Here is a 23,416-nt window from a genome sequence, read left to right on the forward strand (position 1 = left end):
CATCTTTAGGTAAATAGAAATCTTTCACCTGTTATGTCACAGTTTAATCTGTGGGGCTTGGCCTAGAAGAAACAGATGGAAGTGATGGAAGTTTTACTGTGTGGACAATGTGATTATTCACTCTGTTTGAGTGACACTGTTTTGTGTATATACATGGAGAAAAGTTTAACAAGCCATCACTTACTATGAGAATGGGGGTGTATGAGTGGTTCTCAAACCAAAGAGCAGAGATTATCTCTTTGTGAGGACAAATTTGATTAAGAGGCACCCCTTGTCCACTTTCTGTGGTACTAGACAGGGAGCCAAATGTTTAGCTTCAATGTAGCCATCTTTCCAGCATCCTTGAGGAAAAAGCTGCCTGTCAACACTTGTGTAAACAATATCTATGAGTGATGGAAGGAAAAGAACTCAGAGGCAGGAAAGCAGTGGGCATTGAAAGTCTGTAAGACCTGCATGCAGTTCATGAAAGAACCAGAAGGCTAAAAAAGGAAAATGGAATTCTATGCCTTCCCTTCTTTGGTCTCCTCAAACTGCCCACAATCTTTAGACTCAAGAAATTCTTTCCTGGCTGCAGTGAATACTCCAGCGTTTGTACAAACAGAGAGATAAAAGAGCACAGTTAACATAAAATAATGAGGTCTCCTTTCGAGTTACACACACAGGCACCCCCTGTCCTGCCCTGGAGGTCAGCAAAATGCTAAACGTGGAGATACAGGCCCAGCCATCAGCTTTCTGCTCTAAAATGACCAGGAGATATGAACCAGACTAAGATGGGTACTTGAAATCTGTATGCATGAAATCTGTTCATGTAGCACCATCTTTTAATTTTTGTTCAAAGCTCTAAAACAAAGTGGTGAAACAATGATCATTTACTCAGAAATCATGGGGTGGCAGCAGAGGTGAGGAGTGGGTGTGAAGACTGGAAGAAAGGAAGAGAGAAATGGGAGGTCATCTAGAAGATTTGTGCCATCTCATTGCTAAAGATGTCTGCTTCCTACCTGAGGGAGAAGAATTTGCAAAACAATTAGTCTTTCTCTTACTGACAGATAATCTTGTACAATTATGGCCACTGAATCAAGCAAATTACTCTCAACAAATATTAATGAATATTTTCTCTGTATTTGACACTGTTTTGGGCACAGAAGATTAAAAAAAATGAGTAAAAAGCAATTCCTTTCTTGGAGATATTTACAATTGATTAGGAAAGTATAAATGACCCTCTAACAGATAAATCTACAGAGTACAAATTGGCTTCAAAGTAGAAATAATCAATGACTCCAACCATCCTTTCATCTACTTTTTTATTTAGATACTTAAGGTCAAGGAAATTGTATTAGGGCACTCTTAAAACTGATTTTAAAAACAGTCTATTTTCTTGTTTTCCCTTTCTTTCTAAAGCCTTTCATTTCAGTGATAAACTGAAAACAACTTTAAAAAAAATCTTTTTATTTATTTATTTGAGAGAGAGAGATAGCGAGATCAGGGAGGAGAGGGAGAAGCAGGCCCCCCGCTGAGCAGGGAGCCCAACACGGGACTCAATCCCAGGACCCCAGGATCATGACCTGAGCCGAAGTCAAACACCTAACCGACTGAGCCACCCAGGTGCCCCTGAAACAACTTTTAACATCTAAAACACAGCTGTAGTTCTGAAAATAATGGACAAAAGGCTCCGAAATAGAAAATAGATACCACAAAATTTATGCACACGTCTACAATTTTACACAGTTACTCCCAATCCTCTTCCAGACTACTGTAAGGCAAGCTTTTAAATTAGGCACGGAAAAGCACACAGACACTAATAAAAGTGGCAGCTGACAGCAGAGAAAAGAGGTGGCAAAAATGTTTAAAGCCAACAGAAGAACTAAAAAAAGAATAGTTGTTGCGAGTCAATTAGTCTATGACCCCAAATTAGATTAACACCGATTAAGAGCCGCAAAGGAAGAACTAGAAGCAGGTATACCAACATAAGCCCAAAGTATCAGCTGATAAGCAAAAGGGAGGTAATGGGTAACAAGTTATAAAAAATTCAAAGAGCACCAAGTTCTGGGGCCATTCAGTAGGAGCGAGCGGCTCTACCCACCTTAAAAATCCCTAGGAAATCACATCATCATGAAATTGTTTTCCATAATGGTAGCCCTGAGTCATCAAGGAAGGCTTTAAATCCTGTTCGGTATTCTCTATTTTAAAAAGCAGGAAATGTTTTGGGGACAGGCAACTGAGTAATACATTTTAGAGTTTTATGGGCAAGATTTGGTTGGGTAGACATTTACATATTCCTTAGCAGCTGAAATCTCTCTGATTATGCAAGTGTGCAATGTTTGTTTGGTTTTTTTTTTCAAGATTTTATTTATCTATTTGACAGAGAGAGACACAGCGAGAGAGGGAACACAAGCAGGGGGAGTGGGAGAGGGAGAAGCAGGCTTCCCACCGAGCAGGGAGCCCGATGAGGGGCTCGATCCCAGGACCCTGGGAAGCAGATGCTTAATGACTGAGCCACCCAGGCGCCCCTGTAATGTTTTTGATCAAGAAAATTTTTAAAGAATTTTCTCTGATAAATATTGACTGTGCTATATCATTAGAAAAATAGATTATATTTTCCATATAGCCCTATAATTATTTTTAAATACAAACCTGGCCTATACGGATAAGGATCACAAGATCCTGGACTTTTGGCAGGTACCATGATTAAATGAACTTTTAGGGGGTGGGAGGCAGTGCTGTGGTATGGGAGTGAGTGAGTTTTGCATGCAGGAGGGATGTAAATAGTTATGACCAAGAGGACAACTGTGATAGATTGAGTAACTCATTTCACTGCCCTGTAGTAGAACCCTTGCTATGATCTCAGGATGAATAAGGTATAGTACCCTTGCCACTGGGGAGCTCGTGGTTTATTTAGTTGATGTACATTGAAGATATATAAGTAAATTCAGGAAAGGTTTAGATTAATCTATGAATGGTAAATCCAGATTTGCATATTAAAAAAACCCCAGGGAGTTTGAAACAAATCCCCAAACTTCTGAAGCCAACATTAATGGAATACTATGAGACTTTGAAACCACAGGCTGGTAGACCATTGGGCTGACCCAGTATTACATTTCTTATATTCATATCATTTGGTTTTTAAAAATAAATACACATTTTAGTATAAATTCCTAAGGGAAACATGCAGTTTATTTGAAAAGACTGTGACTTTTCCCCATGTTTCTTTTAAACTAATTACAAAGAACTCAGAGATGCCCTGAGCCAAGGGATGTAGGAAATTCTGTGAATGAACATCACTTATTTTACATTCTCACACCTGCATTCTACATGTAGGAAATGGAAAAACGGGATTTTAAACATGGGATTTTAGCCTCCAGGTAAGGAACTGTATGGCTCCTGAAATCATCCTGGGGACAGATGAATCTTTAGAAACCAAAAAGTGGCTCAGATTACTACCATTTGCTTCACAAAATTGCCTGCTTGAACAAACAATCCAACTCTTTTACCATCCTCTATAAGTCTCAAATCATTATGGTTTGGAAACAATGCACATGAGACCGTGACAGCAATAATTACTTCGAATGAATGAATAAAAGAAAGCAAGATATTGTGTTTTTTCCAGGCAACATTTAAATGCAAAGTCTTTCATTTTAGATGCAGTAAATACCACAGAAGCCAGTGGATAAAGATGATGTCCCAACTCTCAAAACCATACCAAAAGGAGTGGGAATTCCACTCAGGCAGGCAGCTGAGACAAGGACTGTGGGTAAATGCTGCAAACTCATCATTGCTCAGAAATAATGGTATGTCTGAGTTATGGTACTGCCTAACTATCTTTTAGATATATTTAGTGATGCCTAATATACTAGTAAATTTCCGAACAGAACCACAAAATGGATGACAATTTAGGGTAATTCCATGCCTATAATTTTGTTTTTAAAAAAAAGTCTGGTCCATTAGTCACTTCTATCTTTGTTTAACACCTTTCCCTTTCCCATTCACCCTCTGGTGCAGGTGTTAATGAAATTTGAAATGACTAATGGACCAAAAAAAGTCCTGGAAAATCTATCAAATGGATATTATAATCAGCCTCCACACAATCTAACTTAAATGTTACTTGATAGGTGTAGAGCAAGAACTAGAAAAACCAGAAAAGACATTCCACAAAAAGCAAAAAGGAGAGCGATTATAAAGTTCAATTCTCTGGTAAACCAGAAATTAAAGACTTACTCACGTGAGGTGAATTAACATTACAATGGTTATCTTCTAAATAATTCTCTTAGCCTGCCTCAGGGAGGTAGGAAGTTACCTGTCATGGATGCTTACAGACCACTTGAGAAAAGGCTGTAATGGGCAAGGAAGACTCTACAGTTTCCATGGTTCTTACAGACACAGATACACATGTCTACAGACACAGAGCTCACCTCTAACAAAAGCTTTAGCTAATTAGATAAGGCTTGCTCATCCTTATAGGACCCTAGGTGCTGTTTTGGCTTTGTTTCTGCCCTCCTGCCTCAAGACAGAGATCAGCTTCTGCTTTCATCAGTGTTCCCTCAAGCATCTCTAGATGGCTCCAAGTCAAGGTCCAGAGAAAGTTAGGTGTTCTCTCTCCCCTCTGTAAGGTCCTGTTTGTAGGGCTGATTTCCTATTCCGATGCCATCTCCCTCCACATGAAAGACAGGGCCTGTCCTAGGGTCTGAGCAGGATTTGCATATTGGGACAAAACAGTAATCTTCACCTTTGTTGCAGAGAGATATATAGAGGCATGGGGTCATTATCTTATGTTCTCCAAACCCCTTGGCCTCCCCTGTGGTGTCTCGCCTCCTTCTTCCACCACAAAATCTCTGTGTAGTCAGTTCACACTAGCGTTAGCAAATGTCCAAGTCACCACATATTCTGCATACCGTTTCTATTGCTGTCTCCTTTCTCCCTAGCATCTCTCCATCTATATAGATTCTACGCAAAATACTTTCCCCAGTATAGGCCAGGTTTAGAATTTAGAAAGAATTTCAGGGATATACAGAAAATATAATCTATTTTTCTAAGGATGTACCGTGGTCGGTATTTATTAGAGAAAATTCTTTAACATTTTATTGATCAAAGACATAAACTCTTGATTAATCATATTTCAGCTGCTCAGGAATATGTAAATAGCTACACAACCAAATCTTGCCTGAAAATCTATAAAACCTTGCCCCTTCACCTTTTATCCTTCACAGACCTTTCTCCCACAGTTGCACTTCCTACTCTTAGCCTTTGCTTCCCAGAGGACCGGAGCAGACACAAACGCTGAGATCATCACTGTTCATTTGTTTGGCATGATTAGTTGACTTATAAAAGGAGTATTGACTTGATTCAAATATTTACCTTACTTTAATATTAAAGGAACAAAGATTGTTCACTGAAAACAGATTTTCTTGGAAATCTCAACCTGGGTGATTTTAATTAGATGACTGATGTTTGGGGGGACTCTCTAGGTTAAGACCCTGATGGAGGTTTTCACCAAGGCTGCAAATGGAGAACATGCCACATAAAGAAGTGAAGCAAGAAAGAATATTACAATACGGAGCAGAGGAAACTAGAGATACAATACAGGCTGCCAATAGGATCGTGGGGTCAAAGCATAGGAGTGATGTATAGCTTTGCCTGAGTCAGGCTGGGAAATCAGTGCCTGACATCAGACTTCTCATATATGCCTGGTGTATCCGTTTTCTAGGGCTGCCGTAACATATTGCCACAAGTTGGGTGACCTAAAACAACAAAAATTCATTCTCTCACTGTTTGGGAGGCCAGAAGTCTGAAATCAAGGTGTCACTGGGTTGTTCCCTTTTTGGGACCTCAGAAGGAGAATCTGTTCTAGAATTTTCTCCTAGTTTCTAGTGGTTGCCAGCAATTCCTGGCATTCCTTAGCTTGTGGTAGCCTAACTACAATCTCTGCCTCAGTTGTCACATGACATTCTCCCTGTGTTTCTGTATCTCTGTGTCCAAATTTGCCTCTTCTTATAAGGACAACAGTCATATTACATTTAGGACCCACTTTAATCCAGCATGACCTCATCTTGATTACATCTGCAAACTATTTCAAAAAAGGTCACCTTCACAGATTGAGTGGACATGAATTGGGGGGAGGCACTATCCAACCCAGTATAGCTGGGAACTTGAGTGATTAAAAACTAGCCTTTAGATTGGTGTCATAAGAGATGAAAAGGCATTTTCACTGCTCTCTTTATCTCACAATCCATATCCGATGTTAGGAAATACCACTGTCTCTACCTTCAAAATATATCCAGATTGCAACCACTTTTCACTGCCTGCATTGCTACCACACTCATCCAAGCTGCCGTCACCTCTCATCTGGATTACCTGCAAGTCTCCTCATAAGTCTTGCTATTGCTGTTTGTCTTCAATCTACTCAGAAGGATCCTGCTATAATGTCAGAGTATATCCCTCCTCCACTCAGAATCCTTAAAGACCCTCCATCTCAGAGTAAAGGCCAAAGTCCATAGCAGGACCTACAAGGCCTCTCCTACTCTCCAGGTTCATCTCCTACTCCTCTTACTCTCAGCTACTAATGGCTTCCTCCCTGTTCCTTAAGCTGGGCAGGCACAGTCCTGCCTCAGGGCCTTTGCACTAGCCATTTCCTCTGTCAGAATACTCTTCCCCAGAGACTCATGTGCTAGCTCCCTCATTTCCTTCAGATATCATTCAAAAGTGAATTCCTGGAAACTATCTATGGTGACAGATATTAACTAGATTTATTGTGGTGATCATGTCACAACATATACAAATATCAAATCATTATACGTTGTGCATCTGACACTGATACAATGTTATGTGTCAATTATAACTCAATTAAAAAGACAAGTTCGGGGGCACCTGGGTGGCTCAGTCGTTAAGCGTCTGCCTTCGGCTCAGGTCATGATCCCAAGGTCCTGGGATCGAGCCCCACATTGGGCTCCCTGCTCCGCGGGAAGCCTGCTTCTCCCTCTCCCACTCCCCCTGCTGTGTTCCCTCTCTCGCTGTGTCTCTGTCAAATAAATAAATAAATCTTAAAAAAAAAAAAAAAAAAAAGACAAGTTCGTAGAAGACCTTTTTTTTTTAAGATTTTATTTATTTATTTGAGAGAGAGAGAGAGAGAGCACATGCAAGTATGGGGTGGGGCAAAGGGAGACAGAATCTCAAGCAGACTTCCTGATGAGCATGGAGCCTGATGCCTGGGCTCGATCCCAGCACCCCAAGACCACGACCTGAGCTGAAACCAAGAGAGTCAGATGCCCAACCGACTGAACCACCCAGCTGCCCCAAGGAGAGATTTTTCTAAATACTGTATCAGTGGAAAAATAAAAATTATACATTACAAAAAAGCAGACTCTTCTGTGAGGATTTCCACTGACACTACACTTAAATTTCAATCTGTCACTCTGACACCTCACAACCCCATTCCCTGCTTTACTTTTTTTAATTGAGATATAACTAACATATAACATTATATTAGTTTCAAGTGTATAGCATAATTAGATATTTCCTGCAAAATGATCACTACAATAAGTCTAGTTAACATCATCGCCATACATAGCTACAAAATTTTTTGTCTGTTATGAAAACTTTTGAGATCTACTCTCTTAGCAACTTTCAAATATACGATATTATTAACTATAGTCACCATGCTGTATATTACATCCTATGACTTATTTATTTTATAGCTGGAAGTGTGAAGTATGTATTTTTTAACCGCCTTCATTCTGCATACCCCACTCCTACCTCTGGCAACCACTAGTCTGTTCTCTGTATCCATGAGCTCTTTCTTTTTTTTTTCCTGATTCCACATGTAAGTGAGATAATATGCTATCTTATCTTTCTTCTTATTTCATTTAGCATAGTATCTCCAAGGTCCATCCATGTTGTCACAAATGTCAAAATTTCCTTTTTTATGGCTGAATTTTATATATACACACCACATTTTCTTCATCTATTCATCCACTGATGAACACTTATGTTGCTTCCACATCTTGGCTATTGAAAATAGTGTTGCAAAGAACATGTGGGTTCAGATATCTTTTCAAGTTAGTGTTTTGTTTTCTTCAGGTAAATACCCAAAAGTGAAATTGCTAGATCATATGGTATTTCCATTCGTAAATTTTTGAGGAAACTCCATACTGTTTTCCGTAGTGGTGGCAGCAATTTACATTCCCACCAACTGTGCAAGAAAGTTCCCTTTTCTCCACATCCTCACCAACACTGGTTATTTCTTCATGATAACAGCCATTTTAATAGGTGTGAGGTGACCTCACTGTGGTTTAATTTGTATTTCTCTAATGATTAGTGATGTTGAGCATCTTCTCATGTACCTGTTGGCCAACTGTCTTCTTTGGAAGAATGTCTATTCAGGTCCTCTCCCTTCCCTGCTTTATTTTGTCCTTAGCACATATCACTGTCTAGCACACTATATATTTTACCCATTTATTTTCTGTGCCCCCAAGTCAAAGGGAAACTCCACAAAGCAGGCAATCTTGTCTACTCGGTTTACTGCTGTTTTGAACAGCGCCATGCACATAGCAAGCACTCAAAACATATTTATTGAATGACAGAATTTCTTAGAATAGTTTATATTACCCCAATCAAAGGAAAGAATGGGTGTAAAAGGGAGGGGAGGAGGGGAGAAACAGCTAAAGAAAACTCTAACGAGTAAGAGCTATAATTATAGCTTTCATTTATTATGTCTTCTTTCAATCATTTATTCACAATTTTCTAATTGCATTCTTGATGAGTATCTGGGTTCAACAAAAAAGGAGTGAATGCACTAAGCAAAGTTTGTTTCTTATTCACGATGCTCCTCTTTTGATTTTGCGTCTTTACTCTCCTGGACTCCTAAGAGAATTGCATCCGCTTCTAGTATAGTTGTATCTGTAGTCGCTCCCAGGAACCTAGATGTAAGTTCAAGATCTAATAGCCGCAGTCGGACTCTGGTTCCCTTCTGGTATTTCCTAAATAGTAAGAAAAACAATTCCATGAATTCTGCACATCACAATATGAACAACTAGTTTAAAGTAAAACTCAAATTCTAATTTTAATGTGGTGGCTCAAAATAAAGAAGTTAATACATCTTTCTTTTTTTTTTAAACTTTATACCAGTATCTGAAAAATAGTTGTTTTTGACAGAGAAGTAATTTAGATGTATCAGAATTTTTATGTTAAGGTGCCTCTTAAAGATTTTATAAGCAAAATAAAAGCATAGTGCAAACCAAAATTCAAACAAGTCAATTCTTGAAATTGACATTTATTTTAACATGTCATTCATTTTTTAAAATCAGAGAGTGAAATCAAGGGGAAAAAAAGATTTTCAGATACATTTTTTTCTTCTAACGTTAAAAATCTTCTTTTAAAGTAAAGGAAATTGTACAAAAGCAAAATGGAAAAAAGTCAAAATGTGAAGCTTAGCGCTGGGGCTTGACCACACTGTAATTAGTGTAATGACAGCCATAACATGCACGATGGCCCCCTTTGGTCAATAAAATCATATTTTACAATACCAAATAAAAACCTAAACTCACTTGCCTTCTTCCCTGATCAAGTATTTTAAGAGTGCAATACCAACATTATGAAAAGGTGCAGGAGAATGAAAATATTGCTACTGATTGAAATCTAAAAATCTTTAGAGATCTAAATATACAGGTATACCTTGTTTCATTGTGCTTCCCTTTGCACTTTGCAGATACTACGTTTTTTACAAAGATTTGCGGCAACCTTGTGTAAAGGAATGTATTGCTGCCATTTTTTCAATAGCATTTGCTCACTTTGTGTCTCTGTCGCATTTTGGTAATTCGCACAATATTTCAAACTTTGTCACTGTTATTATATTTGTTGTGGTGATCTGTGATCAGTGATTACAACTGGTTGAAAGCTCAGAAGATAGTTGCAGTTTTTAGCAATAAAGTATTTTTTAATTAAAGTACATGCAGCTAACCTTTCAGGACGGTTTGAACTGCACGGGTCGACTTACATGTGGATTTTTCCCAAGAAATACAGTACAGTACTGTAAATACATTTTCTATTCCTTATGATTTTTCTCAATAACATTTTGTTTTGTTTTTGTTTTTTTTTAGAGAGAAAGAGTAAGCACAAGCAGGGGAGGTGCAGAGGGAGAGGAAGAGAGAGAATCTTAAGCAGGCTCCATGCCCAGAACAGAGCCCGAGGTGGGGCTTGATCTCACGACCCTGAGATCATGACCTGACCTGAAACCAAGAGACAGACACTTAACTGACCGAGCCACCTAGGTGCCCCCAATAATATTTTCTTTTCTCCAGCTTATTTTATTATAAGAATACAGTATATATAATACACATAACATACAAAATACATGTTAATTGACTATTTATATTATCAATAAGATGTAAGACTTCCAGTCAAGAGTAGGCTATTGGTAGTTAAGTTTCTGGGAAGTCCAAAATTATACACAGATTTTCTTTTTTTTTTTTTTTAAAGATTTTTTATTTATTTAGTTGACAGACAGAGACAGTGAGAGAGAGAGCACAAGCAGGGGGAGTGGGAGAGGGAGAATCAGGCTTCCCGCCGAGCAGGGAGCCTGATGCGGGGCTCGATCCCAGGACCCCGGGATCATGACCCGAGCCGAAGGCAGACGCTCAACGACTGAGCCACCCAGGCGCCCCTATACACAGATTTTCTACTGTATGGGGGCTAGGGCCCTTAACTACTTCATCGTTCAAGGGTGAATTGTACATTGCTTTTTTAGATACAATGCTTTTATTGCACACTTAGTAGGCTAAAGTATAGTGTAAACATAACTTTTATATGCACTGGGAAACCAAAAAATTCATTTGGCTCACTTTATTGCAATATTTGCTTCATTGTGGTGGTCTGGAACCAAGCCTGCATTATCTCTGAGGTATGCCTGTGCACTCTGAGTATTCTAAGTTAATTTTATTATTTATTTATTTATTTATTTATTTATTTATTTTAAGATTTTATTTATTTATTTGACAGAGACAGAGATAGCGAGAGCAGGAACACAAGCAGCGGGAATGGGAGAGGGAGAAGCAGGCTTCCCCCCGAGGAGGGAGCCCGACGTGGGACTTGATCCCAGGACCCTGAGATCATGACCTGAGCCGAAGGCAGACGCGTAACAATGTGAGCCACCCAGGCGTCCTAAGTTAATTTTAAAATTAAATAATTTTACATAAATGGAAAGTAAAGAAACAAAGTACGCCAAAAAAGTCACTGGAAAAGGAATTTTGTAGAACATATAACGAGTAGTCTCCACACGATGTTTGATTAGGTATTCTGAATGAATTTATAAATGGTCCATTAAGTAAAAATGAAGGCTATTCAGTTTTTTTTTTTTTAAAGATTTTATTTATTTGACAGAGAGAGCATTTTTACTCTGTATTATTACAGTTACTTCCATGTGTTATCTCCTTTATCAGACTATAAGATCCTTAAGGGTGGGGATTTCATATCTGTCTCTTACAGTACCATGGCGACATTTCACATAATATAGCCTTCTGAACAGTGGTTTTCACACTTTCCAGTATATCAGAAACACCTGAGGTACTGGTTAAAAATGCAAATAGAGGGAAGCAACCCTGAGAGTGAGGTGGCAAATCTGAGGTGGAACTTAGGAATTTACCTTTCTCGCAAGCTTCTCAGGTGATTCTGACTCAGGCTCCTCTGGTCACCACTTGAAAAAAATCTGGCCTAGAATTATGTTTATTATATACAGTCAAGTGCAGGAGGACAGGACAGTCTACATAAATACAAAAGGCCAGTAAAATGAGGACCTGTGACAAAACTTTGTGACCACCATTAACAAGCTTCAAGAGTAACAGATGTTTTCCATAAGTGATGAAAGTCTTCTAGGGTAATTTAGACAGGTAAAAAAAAAAAAAAGAAAAGAAAAGAAAGAAAGAAAGAAAGAAAAAAAGAAAGTCAGGAATGTATCATGGAGAAATGCACCTAAAAAGAGTTCCCTGAACAAAGCCCACTGACGGCCTGGAGTGGGACTGCCTCCCCTGCACTCAAGACTGTCCGTTCCGGAAAATCCAGGACATGGAAAGGTCAGCATACTTCCCCAACAGAAATAGCAGCATACAATTAATATGGAGTTTATCCTTACTTTAACTTTGAAACACTTTTTAAAGAAAAAAAAAGAAATAACTAATGTATTTCTGAGAACTCCATTTCTTCCAATGTAATTCGAGGTAAACCTTCAGTATTGTAGTCTTTGATAATCACTAATATTACTTAGTCTTCCCATTTGGGTTTCCATTGTTCCACATTACAATATTTAAAATGAATATGCCAGGGGCACCTGGGTGGCTCAGTCTGTTAAGCGTCTGGCTTCAGCTCAGGTCATGATCTCCAGGTCCTGGGATCCAGCCTCCAGTCAGGGAGTCTGCTTCTCCCTCTCCCTATGCCCCTCCTGCCTGCTCGTGCTCTCTCTCTCTCAAATAAATAAAATCTTTAAAAAAAATAAACAAAAAAATAAAATGAATATGCCAGTAAATTCTTTTCTCAGATTGTTTACGCAGCCTTTTTTTTAAAAATTTTTTTGAAGATTTTATTTATTTATTTGACAGAGAGAGACACAGTGAGAGAGGGAACACAAGCAGGGGCAGTGGGAGAGGGACAAGCAGGCTTCCCGCTGAGCAGGGAGCCCAATGCAGGGCTCGATCCCAGGACCCTGGGATCATGACCTGAGCCAAAGGCAGACACTTAAGAGTAGCCACCAGGTGCCCCTACGCAGACTTTAAATGGTCACTTTATTCAAAGATTTTGGCCTAAGTATAAAAATCCAGAAAAGGCAATGTAGTGATTGAGAACATGGACTCTGGAGTCAGATAACTAGACATGTGAAGTTTTATCACTTATAGATATATAACTCTGAGCTACTTTATCTCTGTTTCAGTGTCCTCATTTGTAAAATGGGAACCCATGTCCTAGGTTCTTGTGAGCATGAAGTAAATTAACACATGCTGAGCCCTTATAAATGCTCATAAATGTTAGCTATCACCATCACTCACCAACCCCCCAGCATCATCATCATCAACACGAACCCAGTAAAAACTGATCCTCTATGTTGGAGTGATGCAGAGTACAAGAGCACTTTCAGTTACAATGGAATCAATAAAAGATTCATACAGAAGGGAAATTTGGAGGTGGGTTTTCTTCCCATATTTGCTTTGATTCAAATTTTACTTATTTTAATGGTATAAGCACTCTTCTTTTAAAATATATTATAACAAAAATGTTCTACAAAAATGAAAACCATTTCTTTTGAAATGAATGTTGAATTTCCAATAAGGATGTGAGGCAAAATAGCTCGGAACAAAAGCAAATAAAATTCAGAGAACTACACACTGAACGGTCCTCATTTCCCAGCACTGACCACAACATAACTAAAAACAAGAAAACCACACATACTGTCAGTCACAAAAGGGTCACATTGATTTATCTACTCGTACTTTTTTCGGGAGGGGCTCAGGAAGATTGAGGGGCAGGAAAAGGTATCTCATTTTACCTATCTGCTATCCCTCTTGCTTCATTAACTTTTGGTGGAGTTAAACCTTTTATGAATCTATTTGTATTTTTAGCACATACCATTTCTTAGAAGAGGAAGACAACAATTTCTATAGATTCATTATTTGTTCCTCCAAGAAGCAATCTTTAGCTTCATTTTAAATTCAATAGTAGCCTTAACTTCTAACCTAATCAACCATCCCCTTTCATGACTTTTCTAAACCTGAATCTGTCTCCTCTGTCTTCTTTTTATAATGGAGTTTTATTATTCTTTTATCTAGTTCTTCCTCATTCTTTTGATTGTATCAATGGACTCTTCTATAAATTGCACAGATACCCATAACAAAATTTTGCTACAATGTGAAAGAGGTTCACAGATTACCTGAAGGCCAACCATGGACCTCTAAGATTAAGCAGCCCCGCTCTAGATTTTAAGTCTGTTTATCTTTCTTGAAGGACAAGAAATGGGTTCTCATTTTATTGACACATCATGGCCCTGTGATAATTACTTCTGTTTTATTTCCAAAGTGCTTCTTAAGGAAACCCAGGACTTTACTGCACAAGCTCATGGAGCTAATGCTCAAAGCCACACAAAGCCATACAGCTTTATTTTCTAATGGATATAAAAATCCATAATAGGGGCACCTGGGTGGCTCAGTCATTAGGTGTCTGCCTTTGGCTCAGGTCACGGTCCCAGGGTCCTGGGATGGAGCCCCACATCGGGCTCCCTGCTCGGCGGGAAGCCTGCTTCTCCCTCCTCCACTGCCCCTGCTTGTGTTCCCTCTCTCACTGTCTCTCTCTCTGTCAAATAAATAAATAAAATCTTAAAAAAAAAAAATCCATAATAAATGTAAAGAAAAAATTTTCTTTTATTATCCTTGGTCACTTAATAAAGTCTACCCTATTAGGAATGAATAAGGGCAGGTGTTCTAAAAGAAGAATTAGATGCACAGCAGCATTATGTTTTCAAATTAAAAATATGGAAGAAGAAAGATAAATCAATAAAAAGTATCCAACAAAAAACAGGTTTAAGATGATTATCTTTTAAGAGGCTGGATGGACCCACTGTCTTGAATATTGGGCCCACCATAAAGCACAGGTTTTCTAAAATGTGTCGGCAATGCTTAGAGGTACTTTTTGGTTGTCACAATGATCAGGTTGACATTTAGTAGGGGGTGGGCGGAATGCAGACATTCTGTAATATACAGAACTCTCTGCACAACAGAGTTGTCCTGCATCTGTGCTAGACACTGATGTGGGTGGAAAACCTACTTATAATTATCTAAGCCTAGAACTATATCTGCTAAAGATAACAAGTTATTTTTTTAAATAAAAGTTTAAGTATACACTAAATTTCCAGAAGTGTGATTACTGTGTAAATGAAGAGAAGACTGACTTTGTTCAGAATGTTCAGTTTCAGAAAAATCACATCACCATAAAAAACACCGCCATTCCATTTTTGTGTTTTGCTACATGTGGTAAGTGTATCTTCTTTGTAGTTTAACCTTTGGCCTACTCTTTGCATTGGGATATCAGTCCCCTCTATACCTGCCAGCTAAGATACATGATTTATGTTCTTATATTTCATTGAAATGGAACGATAAAAACTTAACAAAAATATCAATAATACCAAACACCACAGCCCAACATAACTTTTCGTGAAAACAGAAACACTTTAGATAAGGCTTGAGCACTTGAAATATGGCTAGTGTTGAGTGAGGAACTGAACTTTTAAATTATACTTAATTAATTTAAATTTAATTTAAAAAGCCACATCACAGTGCCGCTTCAGACCATTTCAAATTGACAAGTAAGCATACTTGTCCCACAATATATAAATATACATTGTGGCAGAAAGACTAGTTTTGCAGGCAAAATAGCATTCTGAAATAATTTGTTATAATAAATACCACTAATTAGATTCAGCAATAATAAAGTCAGATACCTGTTTGCCGTCACTAACCCCTCAAACATTTCTCTCCTTTCTGTTACCTTTTGTATTCTTCCTCAATTCCATGTGTGACATTGTACTAGACCCATAAGCAGCTCAACTGTCTTATTAGATATTTTGAGGTTATAGTTAAGTTCTCCATAAAGATAGCTTTCCCCATATTACAGGCATAAAATTAAGATACATGGAAGTAAAATCACTTGCCTAATGCTACAAAGTGGTATGAAAGGATTCACAGATTTTTTTTTTCCTCTTCCTTTTCTCAAGTTCTCAATTACCTGTGACTTCTGGCAAGAACTATAAACTTAATCCCTTTAGGGGTGGTAAGAATTTACCACTTCATATAAGCTTATAATGTCTTCCCTTTTAAATAAAACGTAGAACACACTGTTGTCATCTGACTCATTATTTTGACTGCTCCCCCATTAGAAAAATGATGACTTTCAGTGGTAACAAATAATAACATCAAAAAAAAAAAAAAAGAAAGAAATCTCTGTGGCTTCATGCAATTTTGTCTCTTTTTTTACTTTTTTTTTAATTAGGAAAAACATCCCAGATATTATTTTTCAGAAATCTTATATTTCATAATAAAACCACTGAATAATACTGCTGTCTTGAAAGGCAAATAGGATGTCTCCAATGAGCACATTCAAAATAAAAATAGCCTGTGTTTCTACTGCTTGGTGTGTTTCTTTCTTTTAACTTCAAGTGCTTGCCTCTGACTGATCTTTGTGAACTCCAGCCTAAATGGATTCAATCCCAGCCTTCACCATGACTGCTCTCTTCCACTGTGTGCTTTCTCAGACCATATGCTGTAGTAAATGAGCCTGCATGGCTGAGCTGTTTAGGAAAAGGGCAATTAAATCTGGTTTTGCATTTCTTTATTAAGGACATGCTTTAAAGACTTTCCTTTGGAGAGGTTTTTGACATTCTTTCCATAGACATTCTTTAACATCTGTCAGTGCATGCTAGTGATGGTTCTTACAGACTTAAAATAGAGAGAATCCCTGTGACTAGTTCTTTGATATAAATATATTAATAATACAAAACTGACAAATATAAGGCTTGGATTAAACCTCAGTATCTAAAGAGAATATTGTGAGGAATTCTGCCTTTGCTAGTCAATTTAGCTGTCTTGCTGTAATCATAATTCTCAGAGGTTTTTAAAAATAGTTCTTTTGAAATCATTAGACATCTATGTTTTTATTCCAATGAGTTAAAATAGTTTAGAACTTTTTCTGATTTTCATACAATTCTTCATTTAAAGTTTTAAGACTTTAGAAGTAAATTTTTTCTTTTCCTTTTTGAAAAGAAAAAGTTAAAATATTTCTACTGGTTCAATTAACACCTATTTGATTTTTTCTAATTTATACAAATTTTCACAGTAATATTGATCTATATGTGAAGCCAGCAACTTGTCCGTGTGCATGTGTGTGTGTGAGAGAGAGAGAGAGAGAGAGAGACAGAGAGAGAGCACATGTGGAAATGTGTGTACTTTGTTCTTCAAATGAACTTTGTGGACATCAATTTCCTATCTTTAAAAAGCACAGTGTTATGGGGCGCCTGGGTGGCTCAGTCGTTAAGCATCTGCCTTCGGCTCAGGTCATGATCCCGGGGTCCTGGGATCGAGTCCCGCATTGGGCTCCCTGCTCCGCGGGAAGCCTGCTTCTCCCTCCCCCACTCTCCCTGCTTGTGTTCCCTCTCTCACTGTGTCTCTCTCTCTCTGTCAAATAAATAAATAAAAATCTTTAAAATAAATAAATAAATAAAATGAAAAGCAGTGTTAGAAAAGATCTAAGATCTTTTGCAGTTCTATGATTTTGTTCTTTTATACAATGTTAAGTATTTGAAAACTGATATAGTGTAAAATGACTTTAAGTGCAAAACATATATACAAAATGCAAGATTTTAATAATTTTTATTAGCTACGCAAAATATATAAAATGTTATTATAGCCTTAAATATTCAATTAACAAGTGAACCCTATGCAAACTACTTGGTGCATTCTGGATTTGTCTCACTTTTTCAAAATACCATCTGCCATGTTTCCCTGACCTATCTGGTCTATTGCTTCGTTCTGTCCAGTCTGTTAGATGTCCTTCAAGATTTTCTCACCACCATATTATCCATACTGTATTATCAAGCACAGTAGCTATGGTTAACAAAATGAAGGTAGTAAGTGTTCATAAAGTTCTACAGCTCTCCAATATTTCCACTCATTAAAATTTAAAATGCAGGAGCGCCTGGGTGGCTCAGTCGTTAAGCATCTGCCTTCGGCTCAGGTCATGATCCCGGGGTCCTGGGATCGAGCCCTGCATCGGACTCCCTGCTCCGCGGGAAGCCTGCTCCTCCCTCTCCCACTCCCCCTGCTTGTGTTCCCTCTCTTGCTGTGTCTCTCTCTGTCAAAAAAAAAAAAAAAAAAAAAATGTAAAATGCAGCACAAATCTTAAGTTCTAATTTATTATCCCAGATCATCAGAAGATGTAAATGGGAAACAAAAATTATTATAACTAGAACTTCTGCTACCAAAAGCCCTTTGAAAAAACTAATGATTATCCCTTAAAAAAAAAAAAACTAGAGAGCGAATGTGCTTATTTGCTAGGCCAAAATAAACAATGCAAATCAACTGACAACTGGAAACCTACTTGCCATTGTGGCCAGAGCAACGGATAGTGTTCCTAATACCAAACTGCCCTCCAGTTGCAATCGTCCTAAATAAGGATTTTCATTTTTTTCTGTAATTCTAATATAAATGTATGATTTTGTTTTTCCCCTTAACCAAGTTCTTTTTAACCTTTACTATGCTAGCCAGTATTCTGTGTCACCATAAACAGAAGTTTTGTTTCATTCAAGCATTGATTTATTTTATGAAATGTGAAAACGAAACATCTTTAAATTATAATTACTTTTTAATAATGTGGAATATGCATACAATGTAATATATTGGATATAGAATCAATAATCTTTTCTCAGAGCTACAAAATAAGATGTATCAAGATTTGAGACACCTGAGATATGCTGATGACTCACGCTGGGATCAAACCTGGAGCAAGTATTTTGACAGCGAAGCAAAAAGGGATACATTTTGGGGTATATAATTTTTAAGCAAATATATGTATTTATTGCCAGAGAAGAGTTTTGTCTGTGTAGAACAGAGGAAGGAGTATGAGCTTTCTATAGTTATAGAAAGATCTAGGTTTGACTGTGATTGAGTACAAGAAACTTACCTTGAATGGACTGTTAATTTATCTGTAAAAGGAGGTTAATATATACCACCTGGCAAGGTTGATGTGAAGCTTCATGCATTATAAGGTATGGAATGTGCCTGGCACATAATACATACTCAATAAATACTAGCCATTATGAAATTCACCACATTCATACTTCTATAAAGTATAACAGACAACTGAAAGGATAATAACGTCAAATATGGATGTATAGAAGACACCAGAACACTGTTCAAATGAACAAGTCTAGTAGCAATCTTCAATGTATATAAAAGAAACAAAAGGAACATAAAACTCATTGAAGGCATTCTTCTGAGTCTGAATTTGGAGCTGAGGGAAGGGGCTAATAAAATCCAGAAATTACTTTACAATTTATAGGGACAGATTTGTTGACTCTACAGGGAGTCAGAACTGGAAGGCATAACAGAATTGCTCCTGGAAGCTTTTTACAATTTTTTCCCTTTTCTTCTCTTTTCTTTTTTCTTTTCTTAAGAGTACTTATGCCAGGGGTCCAACCCAGACCTACCCCATCAAAATCAATGGGGTAGAGCTGGAGATACATGTACATTTGGGAAAAAGCTCTTCAAAATGTGCTTGGTCCCTGACCTTGTTCAAAAAGCATTGGTTAATGTGTTCATAAGTTAGATTCTCTGAGTCTTTGTCTCAATCAAATTCCAAATGAATCGTTCATGGTAGTTTCTGGGCCAAGCTGAATCTTGCCCAATTCAAGCTTTAAATTCCTAACAAGTGCATGCAGTACAGATATTATGTAGAAGGTCAAAATTAGAACTGCACTTTTAAATGTCAAATATAAGATGAGCAAAGTTGTTTTGCCATTATGAATACTGAAGAGATTAATATGTATTTTCATCTAAGCAAAGGGCTGAATCATCTTATGTTAGCTATATAAGATTTACTGCAGTTTAGGATATATTTTCATGACCAAAAGATTTTCAAAATCACTTCCACAGTGCTTGAAAATCTAACACTTACTAACATATACAACAAGAGTAAATTTAGCTCAAAAATTACCTTATGGCAGGGGTTATCTCCTCATTACCTCAGCTCTAAAACATCTTTGATTATTTCCTCCACTGGTAGAACCTCTGTCTCCAGATTCCTAATTCTCTGCACTTTTGACTACATTAAGAGAAGAGAAGACTTCTAAATTCATTGTACCAACCCATTTTCAGAGTTTCCTTTTTTCTTTTAATCTTGTTTCTATCTCTCTAAATTAATTACTTATTAAATAAGTATTGTTGAATTTTCAACAAATACCTACTCAACATCTTTATGAGGTAAGGGGATACCAACAAGAAAGAGAGAAACTATCCTGTCCCCTCCCAACCCACAGAGTCAAAAACAGAGTGAAGAGCTATATTCCACTTTGGCGGGACATAGAACTACTTTAGCAGGTTGGTCCTGACTTCTGTGCCCTTTCAACAAGAGATGAGACTATCAGATGCCTTTTGGAAAGCCAAATACTTAAAAGATAATTATTGCAGTAGCTTATGTGGGCTGGCAAGGGTGAGAGAGGAAAATCTTTTATAAAAGAATTGGACCCATACTGCAAATTTCACGCAATCCAGAGTGTTTTTAATTTTTAAACAGTCTCCGGTGTAGGCCAAGAACCAGTGTCGATGAGGAGAGAAGATGGAAGGGGGAGGAGGAGGGAGAGTAGAAGGTGCAGGGGGTGGGACATAAAACTCCTATCACAGACCAATACTGAAGTTAGGTTGGTTTTAAAAAGACCCTCAGACTTGGAATAGAGCTTGTGACTTGACACTGATAAGCCTTGGTTGATATTTGCCCTTCACACCTCCAAATCTGGGCATATTTATTAAACACTCTAGTTCATGCCCTTTAATTAAAAACTGAGGTCACAGAAGCTTAGAGAAGTTAGAAATTAGAAGTAAAAAATAAAACTAACTTTAGTTTAAAGGCATTTCAAGTGATAAGGTGGTTTTAGATTAAGTTCAAGCTCAATAAAAGTCAACAATGTGGCTTTGCTTCCCCCAAAAGTTAATGGAATTTTCAGCAGAATTAGTACAAATATATATTCCACATAATAATCCCAATCTCCTTTCACTTCTCTGACCATATCTAGAGAATTGTCATCTATCTGGGTAACACAATCATAGGGTCTTGTTATTTGAGGTCTATCCCGAAGAAGACAGTAAAATAATGTTATGTTGAATGATGAATTAAGGGAAGGAAAACATGTAGCAGGTTGAACAAAAGAAAACAAAAGAAGAGAAAGGACCTTATTACATGATGAGTGAAGAATCTGAAAGGCTTTAATATTAAAGAGGTCACAATATTTATTTCGTGCATCTATTTTGTGTACCTCCAAAAAAGAGAAATAAGAAAAATGGGTAGAAATTATAGGAATGGCCAACTTAGCACACTTCAGTTTACTATGAGGAAGAACTTCTAACAGAGTTGGCCGGAAAGAGAATCGGTTGTTTTGTGTATTAATGGAGGAAATCACAGGGAATTTTTTTCCTTCTGATTTAAGTTGTTTCTGAGAACATTGGTATCTCTAGAGTGATTTTGCTCTAAATGCTAACAGAGTAAAATACTGTCGACTCAAAAATCTTGGAATGGAATTCTGCAAAAAAAAAAAAGAAATATTACATAGTTCAGAGTCTCTGAATCAAAATCAAAGCACCTATTTATGATTAAAATTATAAATAAAAGCTTTTTTGTTTGCTTTTGCTTTTATTTAGTAGGAGGCTGTGGTTAATTCCTTGGGGTTAGGTAATGATATTATTTTAAAGTTATTACTACCCAGAACACAACATTCAAAACATACTAAAATTCCAAAAGAACAGTGTTAGGTTAGCATTTTGACTAACATAAGTATCTCTAAATAAATTCTTATGCTTTTAAGGTAAAGCAAAGCAAGATAGAATAGTGACTTAATTTTTCCCTTTACAATAAAAAGGGATTAGTGGTCCTTAATAAGAAATTCTTAACTTCGGGGCGTCTGGGTAGCTCAGTCGTTAAGCGTCTGCCTTTGGCTCAGGTCATGATCCCAGAGTCCTGGGATCGAGCCCGCATCAGGCTCCCTGCTTGGCGGGAAGCTTGCTTCTCCGAGCTCTCCCACTCCCCCTGCTTGTGTTCCCTCTCTCTCTGTCAAATAAATAAATGAAATCTTAAAAAAAAGAAAAAAAAAAAAAAAAAGAAATTCCTAACTTTGACAAGTACTCAGTTCCCCTCTCAAATTCTATTTACCTGCATCTAGATTCCCTTGCCCATGTAAATGCACTTCCTAAATCAGTGCCTACAAAATGGGAGAAAAAAAATCTCAAGATCCTGGAGCTTTTTAACTTGCCAAGAAAACGTGAATGAGCAGCTAAATTCTGTTCAGAGAACAAATGCCACGTCATATTAATAGCTAAAGAAAGCCATAGTTTATTGGTTTACTGACTAGATAACTAAAACCCTGGATAACAAACTGACAGCGTTTAAGAACAATTCTGTTTCCCAATTTTCTCATTTTATGTGAACAATTCTATGATCATTATGCAATCTTGGGCAAGGCTACTTCTTTTGTGAAATGGGAATCACCAGATTACCTACCCTACTAGGATTTCTGGTGAGACTGTGCAAGAGAATATGTCCTCACATGGCCCTTCCTCAGTGCACACGTAGCAAGTATAACTAGCAAGTAAAACTAGCTACTTTCTGTCACAATTAATGTAGGCCTGGCTTTAAGGTTTACTGTGGCTGGCAAATTGATGTGTCAGGAGGTTGACGCCTGTTGGGGACGGAGAGCAGTTGACAAAAAGTTTCCAAAGATGCCCTGTTCATAGAAATTGGATTTAACTTTTGATGGATGTCAATCAGCTAATCTACCAGATAGGCAATAGCAGCTGGACTTCTGAGGAAGTGTGTTTCTAGACCCTAGAGGGCCTCTCTGTTGAGAGCAGGACCCATGTGACTAAGCATATGGGAACAGAGTATGAGCGCTGAGGGAGATGGGCCTGGCATGACTGCTTGCTCTGGATCTGGTGCTCCAACCTGTCAATTTTTCACTGGTTTATTCATTCAACAAGTATTTCTTAAAAGCCCATCTGTGGCAGGTACTCTTCTAGGTGCTGGAGTAACCAGTGTTTAAGACAGGGTTCCAGCACTCACAGAGTTTACACTGTGGTAGGGAGAAAAGGACAATGAACAAACCAGATAGGAGTAAGTGCTGTATAGAAAATGAAAATAAGGTGATATGATGGAGAGGGATGACGTTAGCCTGGGTGGTGAAGGAAGGGATCTCTGAAGAAGTGACATGTAAATGGATCCCTGAATGACAAAAGAGTCAGCTGTGTAAAGATGGGGGTAGAGCATTTCAGGCAGAGGCAGAGTTAGTTCAAAGGCTCAAAGGTAAGACAAAGCTGGCATGATTGAAGAAGCAAGAGAAAACCAGCGTGGCTGGAGAGCCCTGGGTGACAGGGAGACGGGCAGGAGCCAGAGGCAGAGAGGAAGGCAGGAGGGAGGCCAGATAGTGCTTCATATGCCAATGTAAAAGGTTTGGGGTTTATTTTAGATGCTCACGAAGAGCCCGAGTAGAAGGGGAATGCATGATTAGATTTCTTTTTAAGACCACTCTGGCTGCTCTTGGGAAAATGAATTGTAGGGGACAGGGATGGAAAGACGCTGGGTGGGGAGGGCTCAAGGGCTAATCAGGAACTTATCCACAGGCAAATGCATTGCAGGGGGATCT

General features: G+C 37.9%; 1 protein-coding gene across 1 annotated transcript in view; it reads right to left on the reverse strand.

Annotated features, from left to right (window-relative positions):
- Window positions 1-8,327: 8,327 nt before the first annotated feature.
- The window catches only part of MRPS28 (mitochondrial ribosomal protein S28), a 108,403-nt gene continuing 93,314 nt past the window's right edge, over window positions 8,328-23,416 (reverse strand). Inside the window, exon 3 of the mRNA XM_032421922.1 lies at window positions 8,328-8,966. Coding sequence (XP_032277813.1) covers window positions 8,801-8,966 — 166 coding nt within the window. The 3' untranslated portion in view covers window positions 8,328-8,800. The remainder of the gene's footprint in view (window positions 8,967-23,416) is intronic.

Source organism: Phoca vitulina, unplaced genomic scaffold, assembly GCF_004348235.1.
Source record: "Phoca vitulina isolate PV1807 unplaced genomic scaffold, GSC_HSeal_1.0 scaffold25, whole genome shotgun sequence".
Taxonomy (NCBI): domain Eukaryota; kingdom Metazoa; phylum Chordata; class Mammalia; order Carnivora; family Phocidae; genus Phoca; species Phoca vitulina.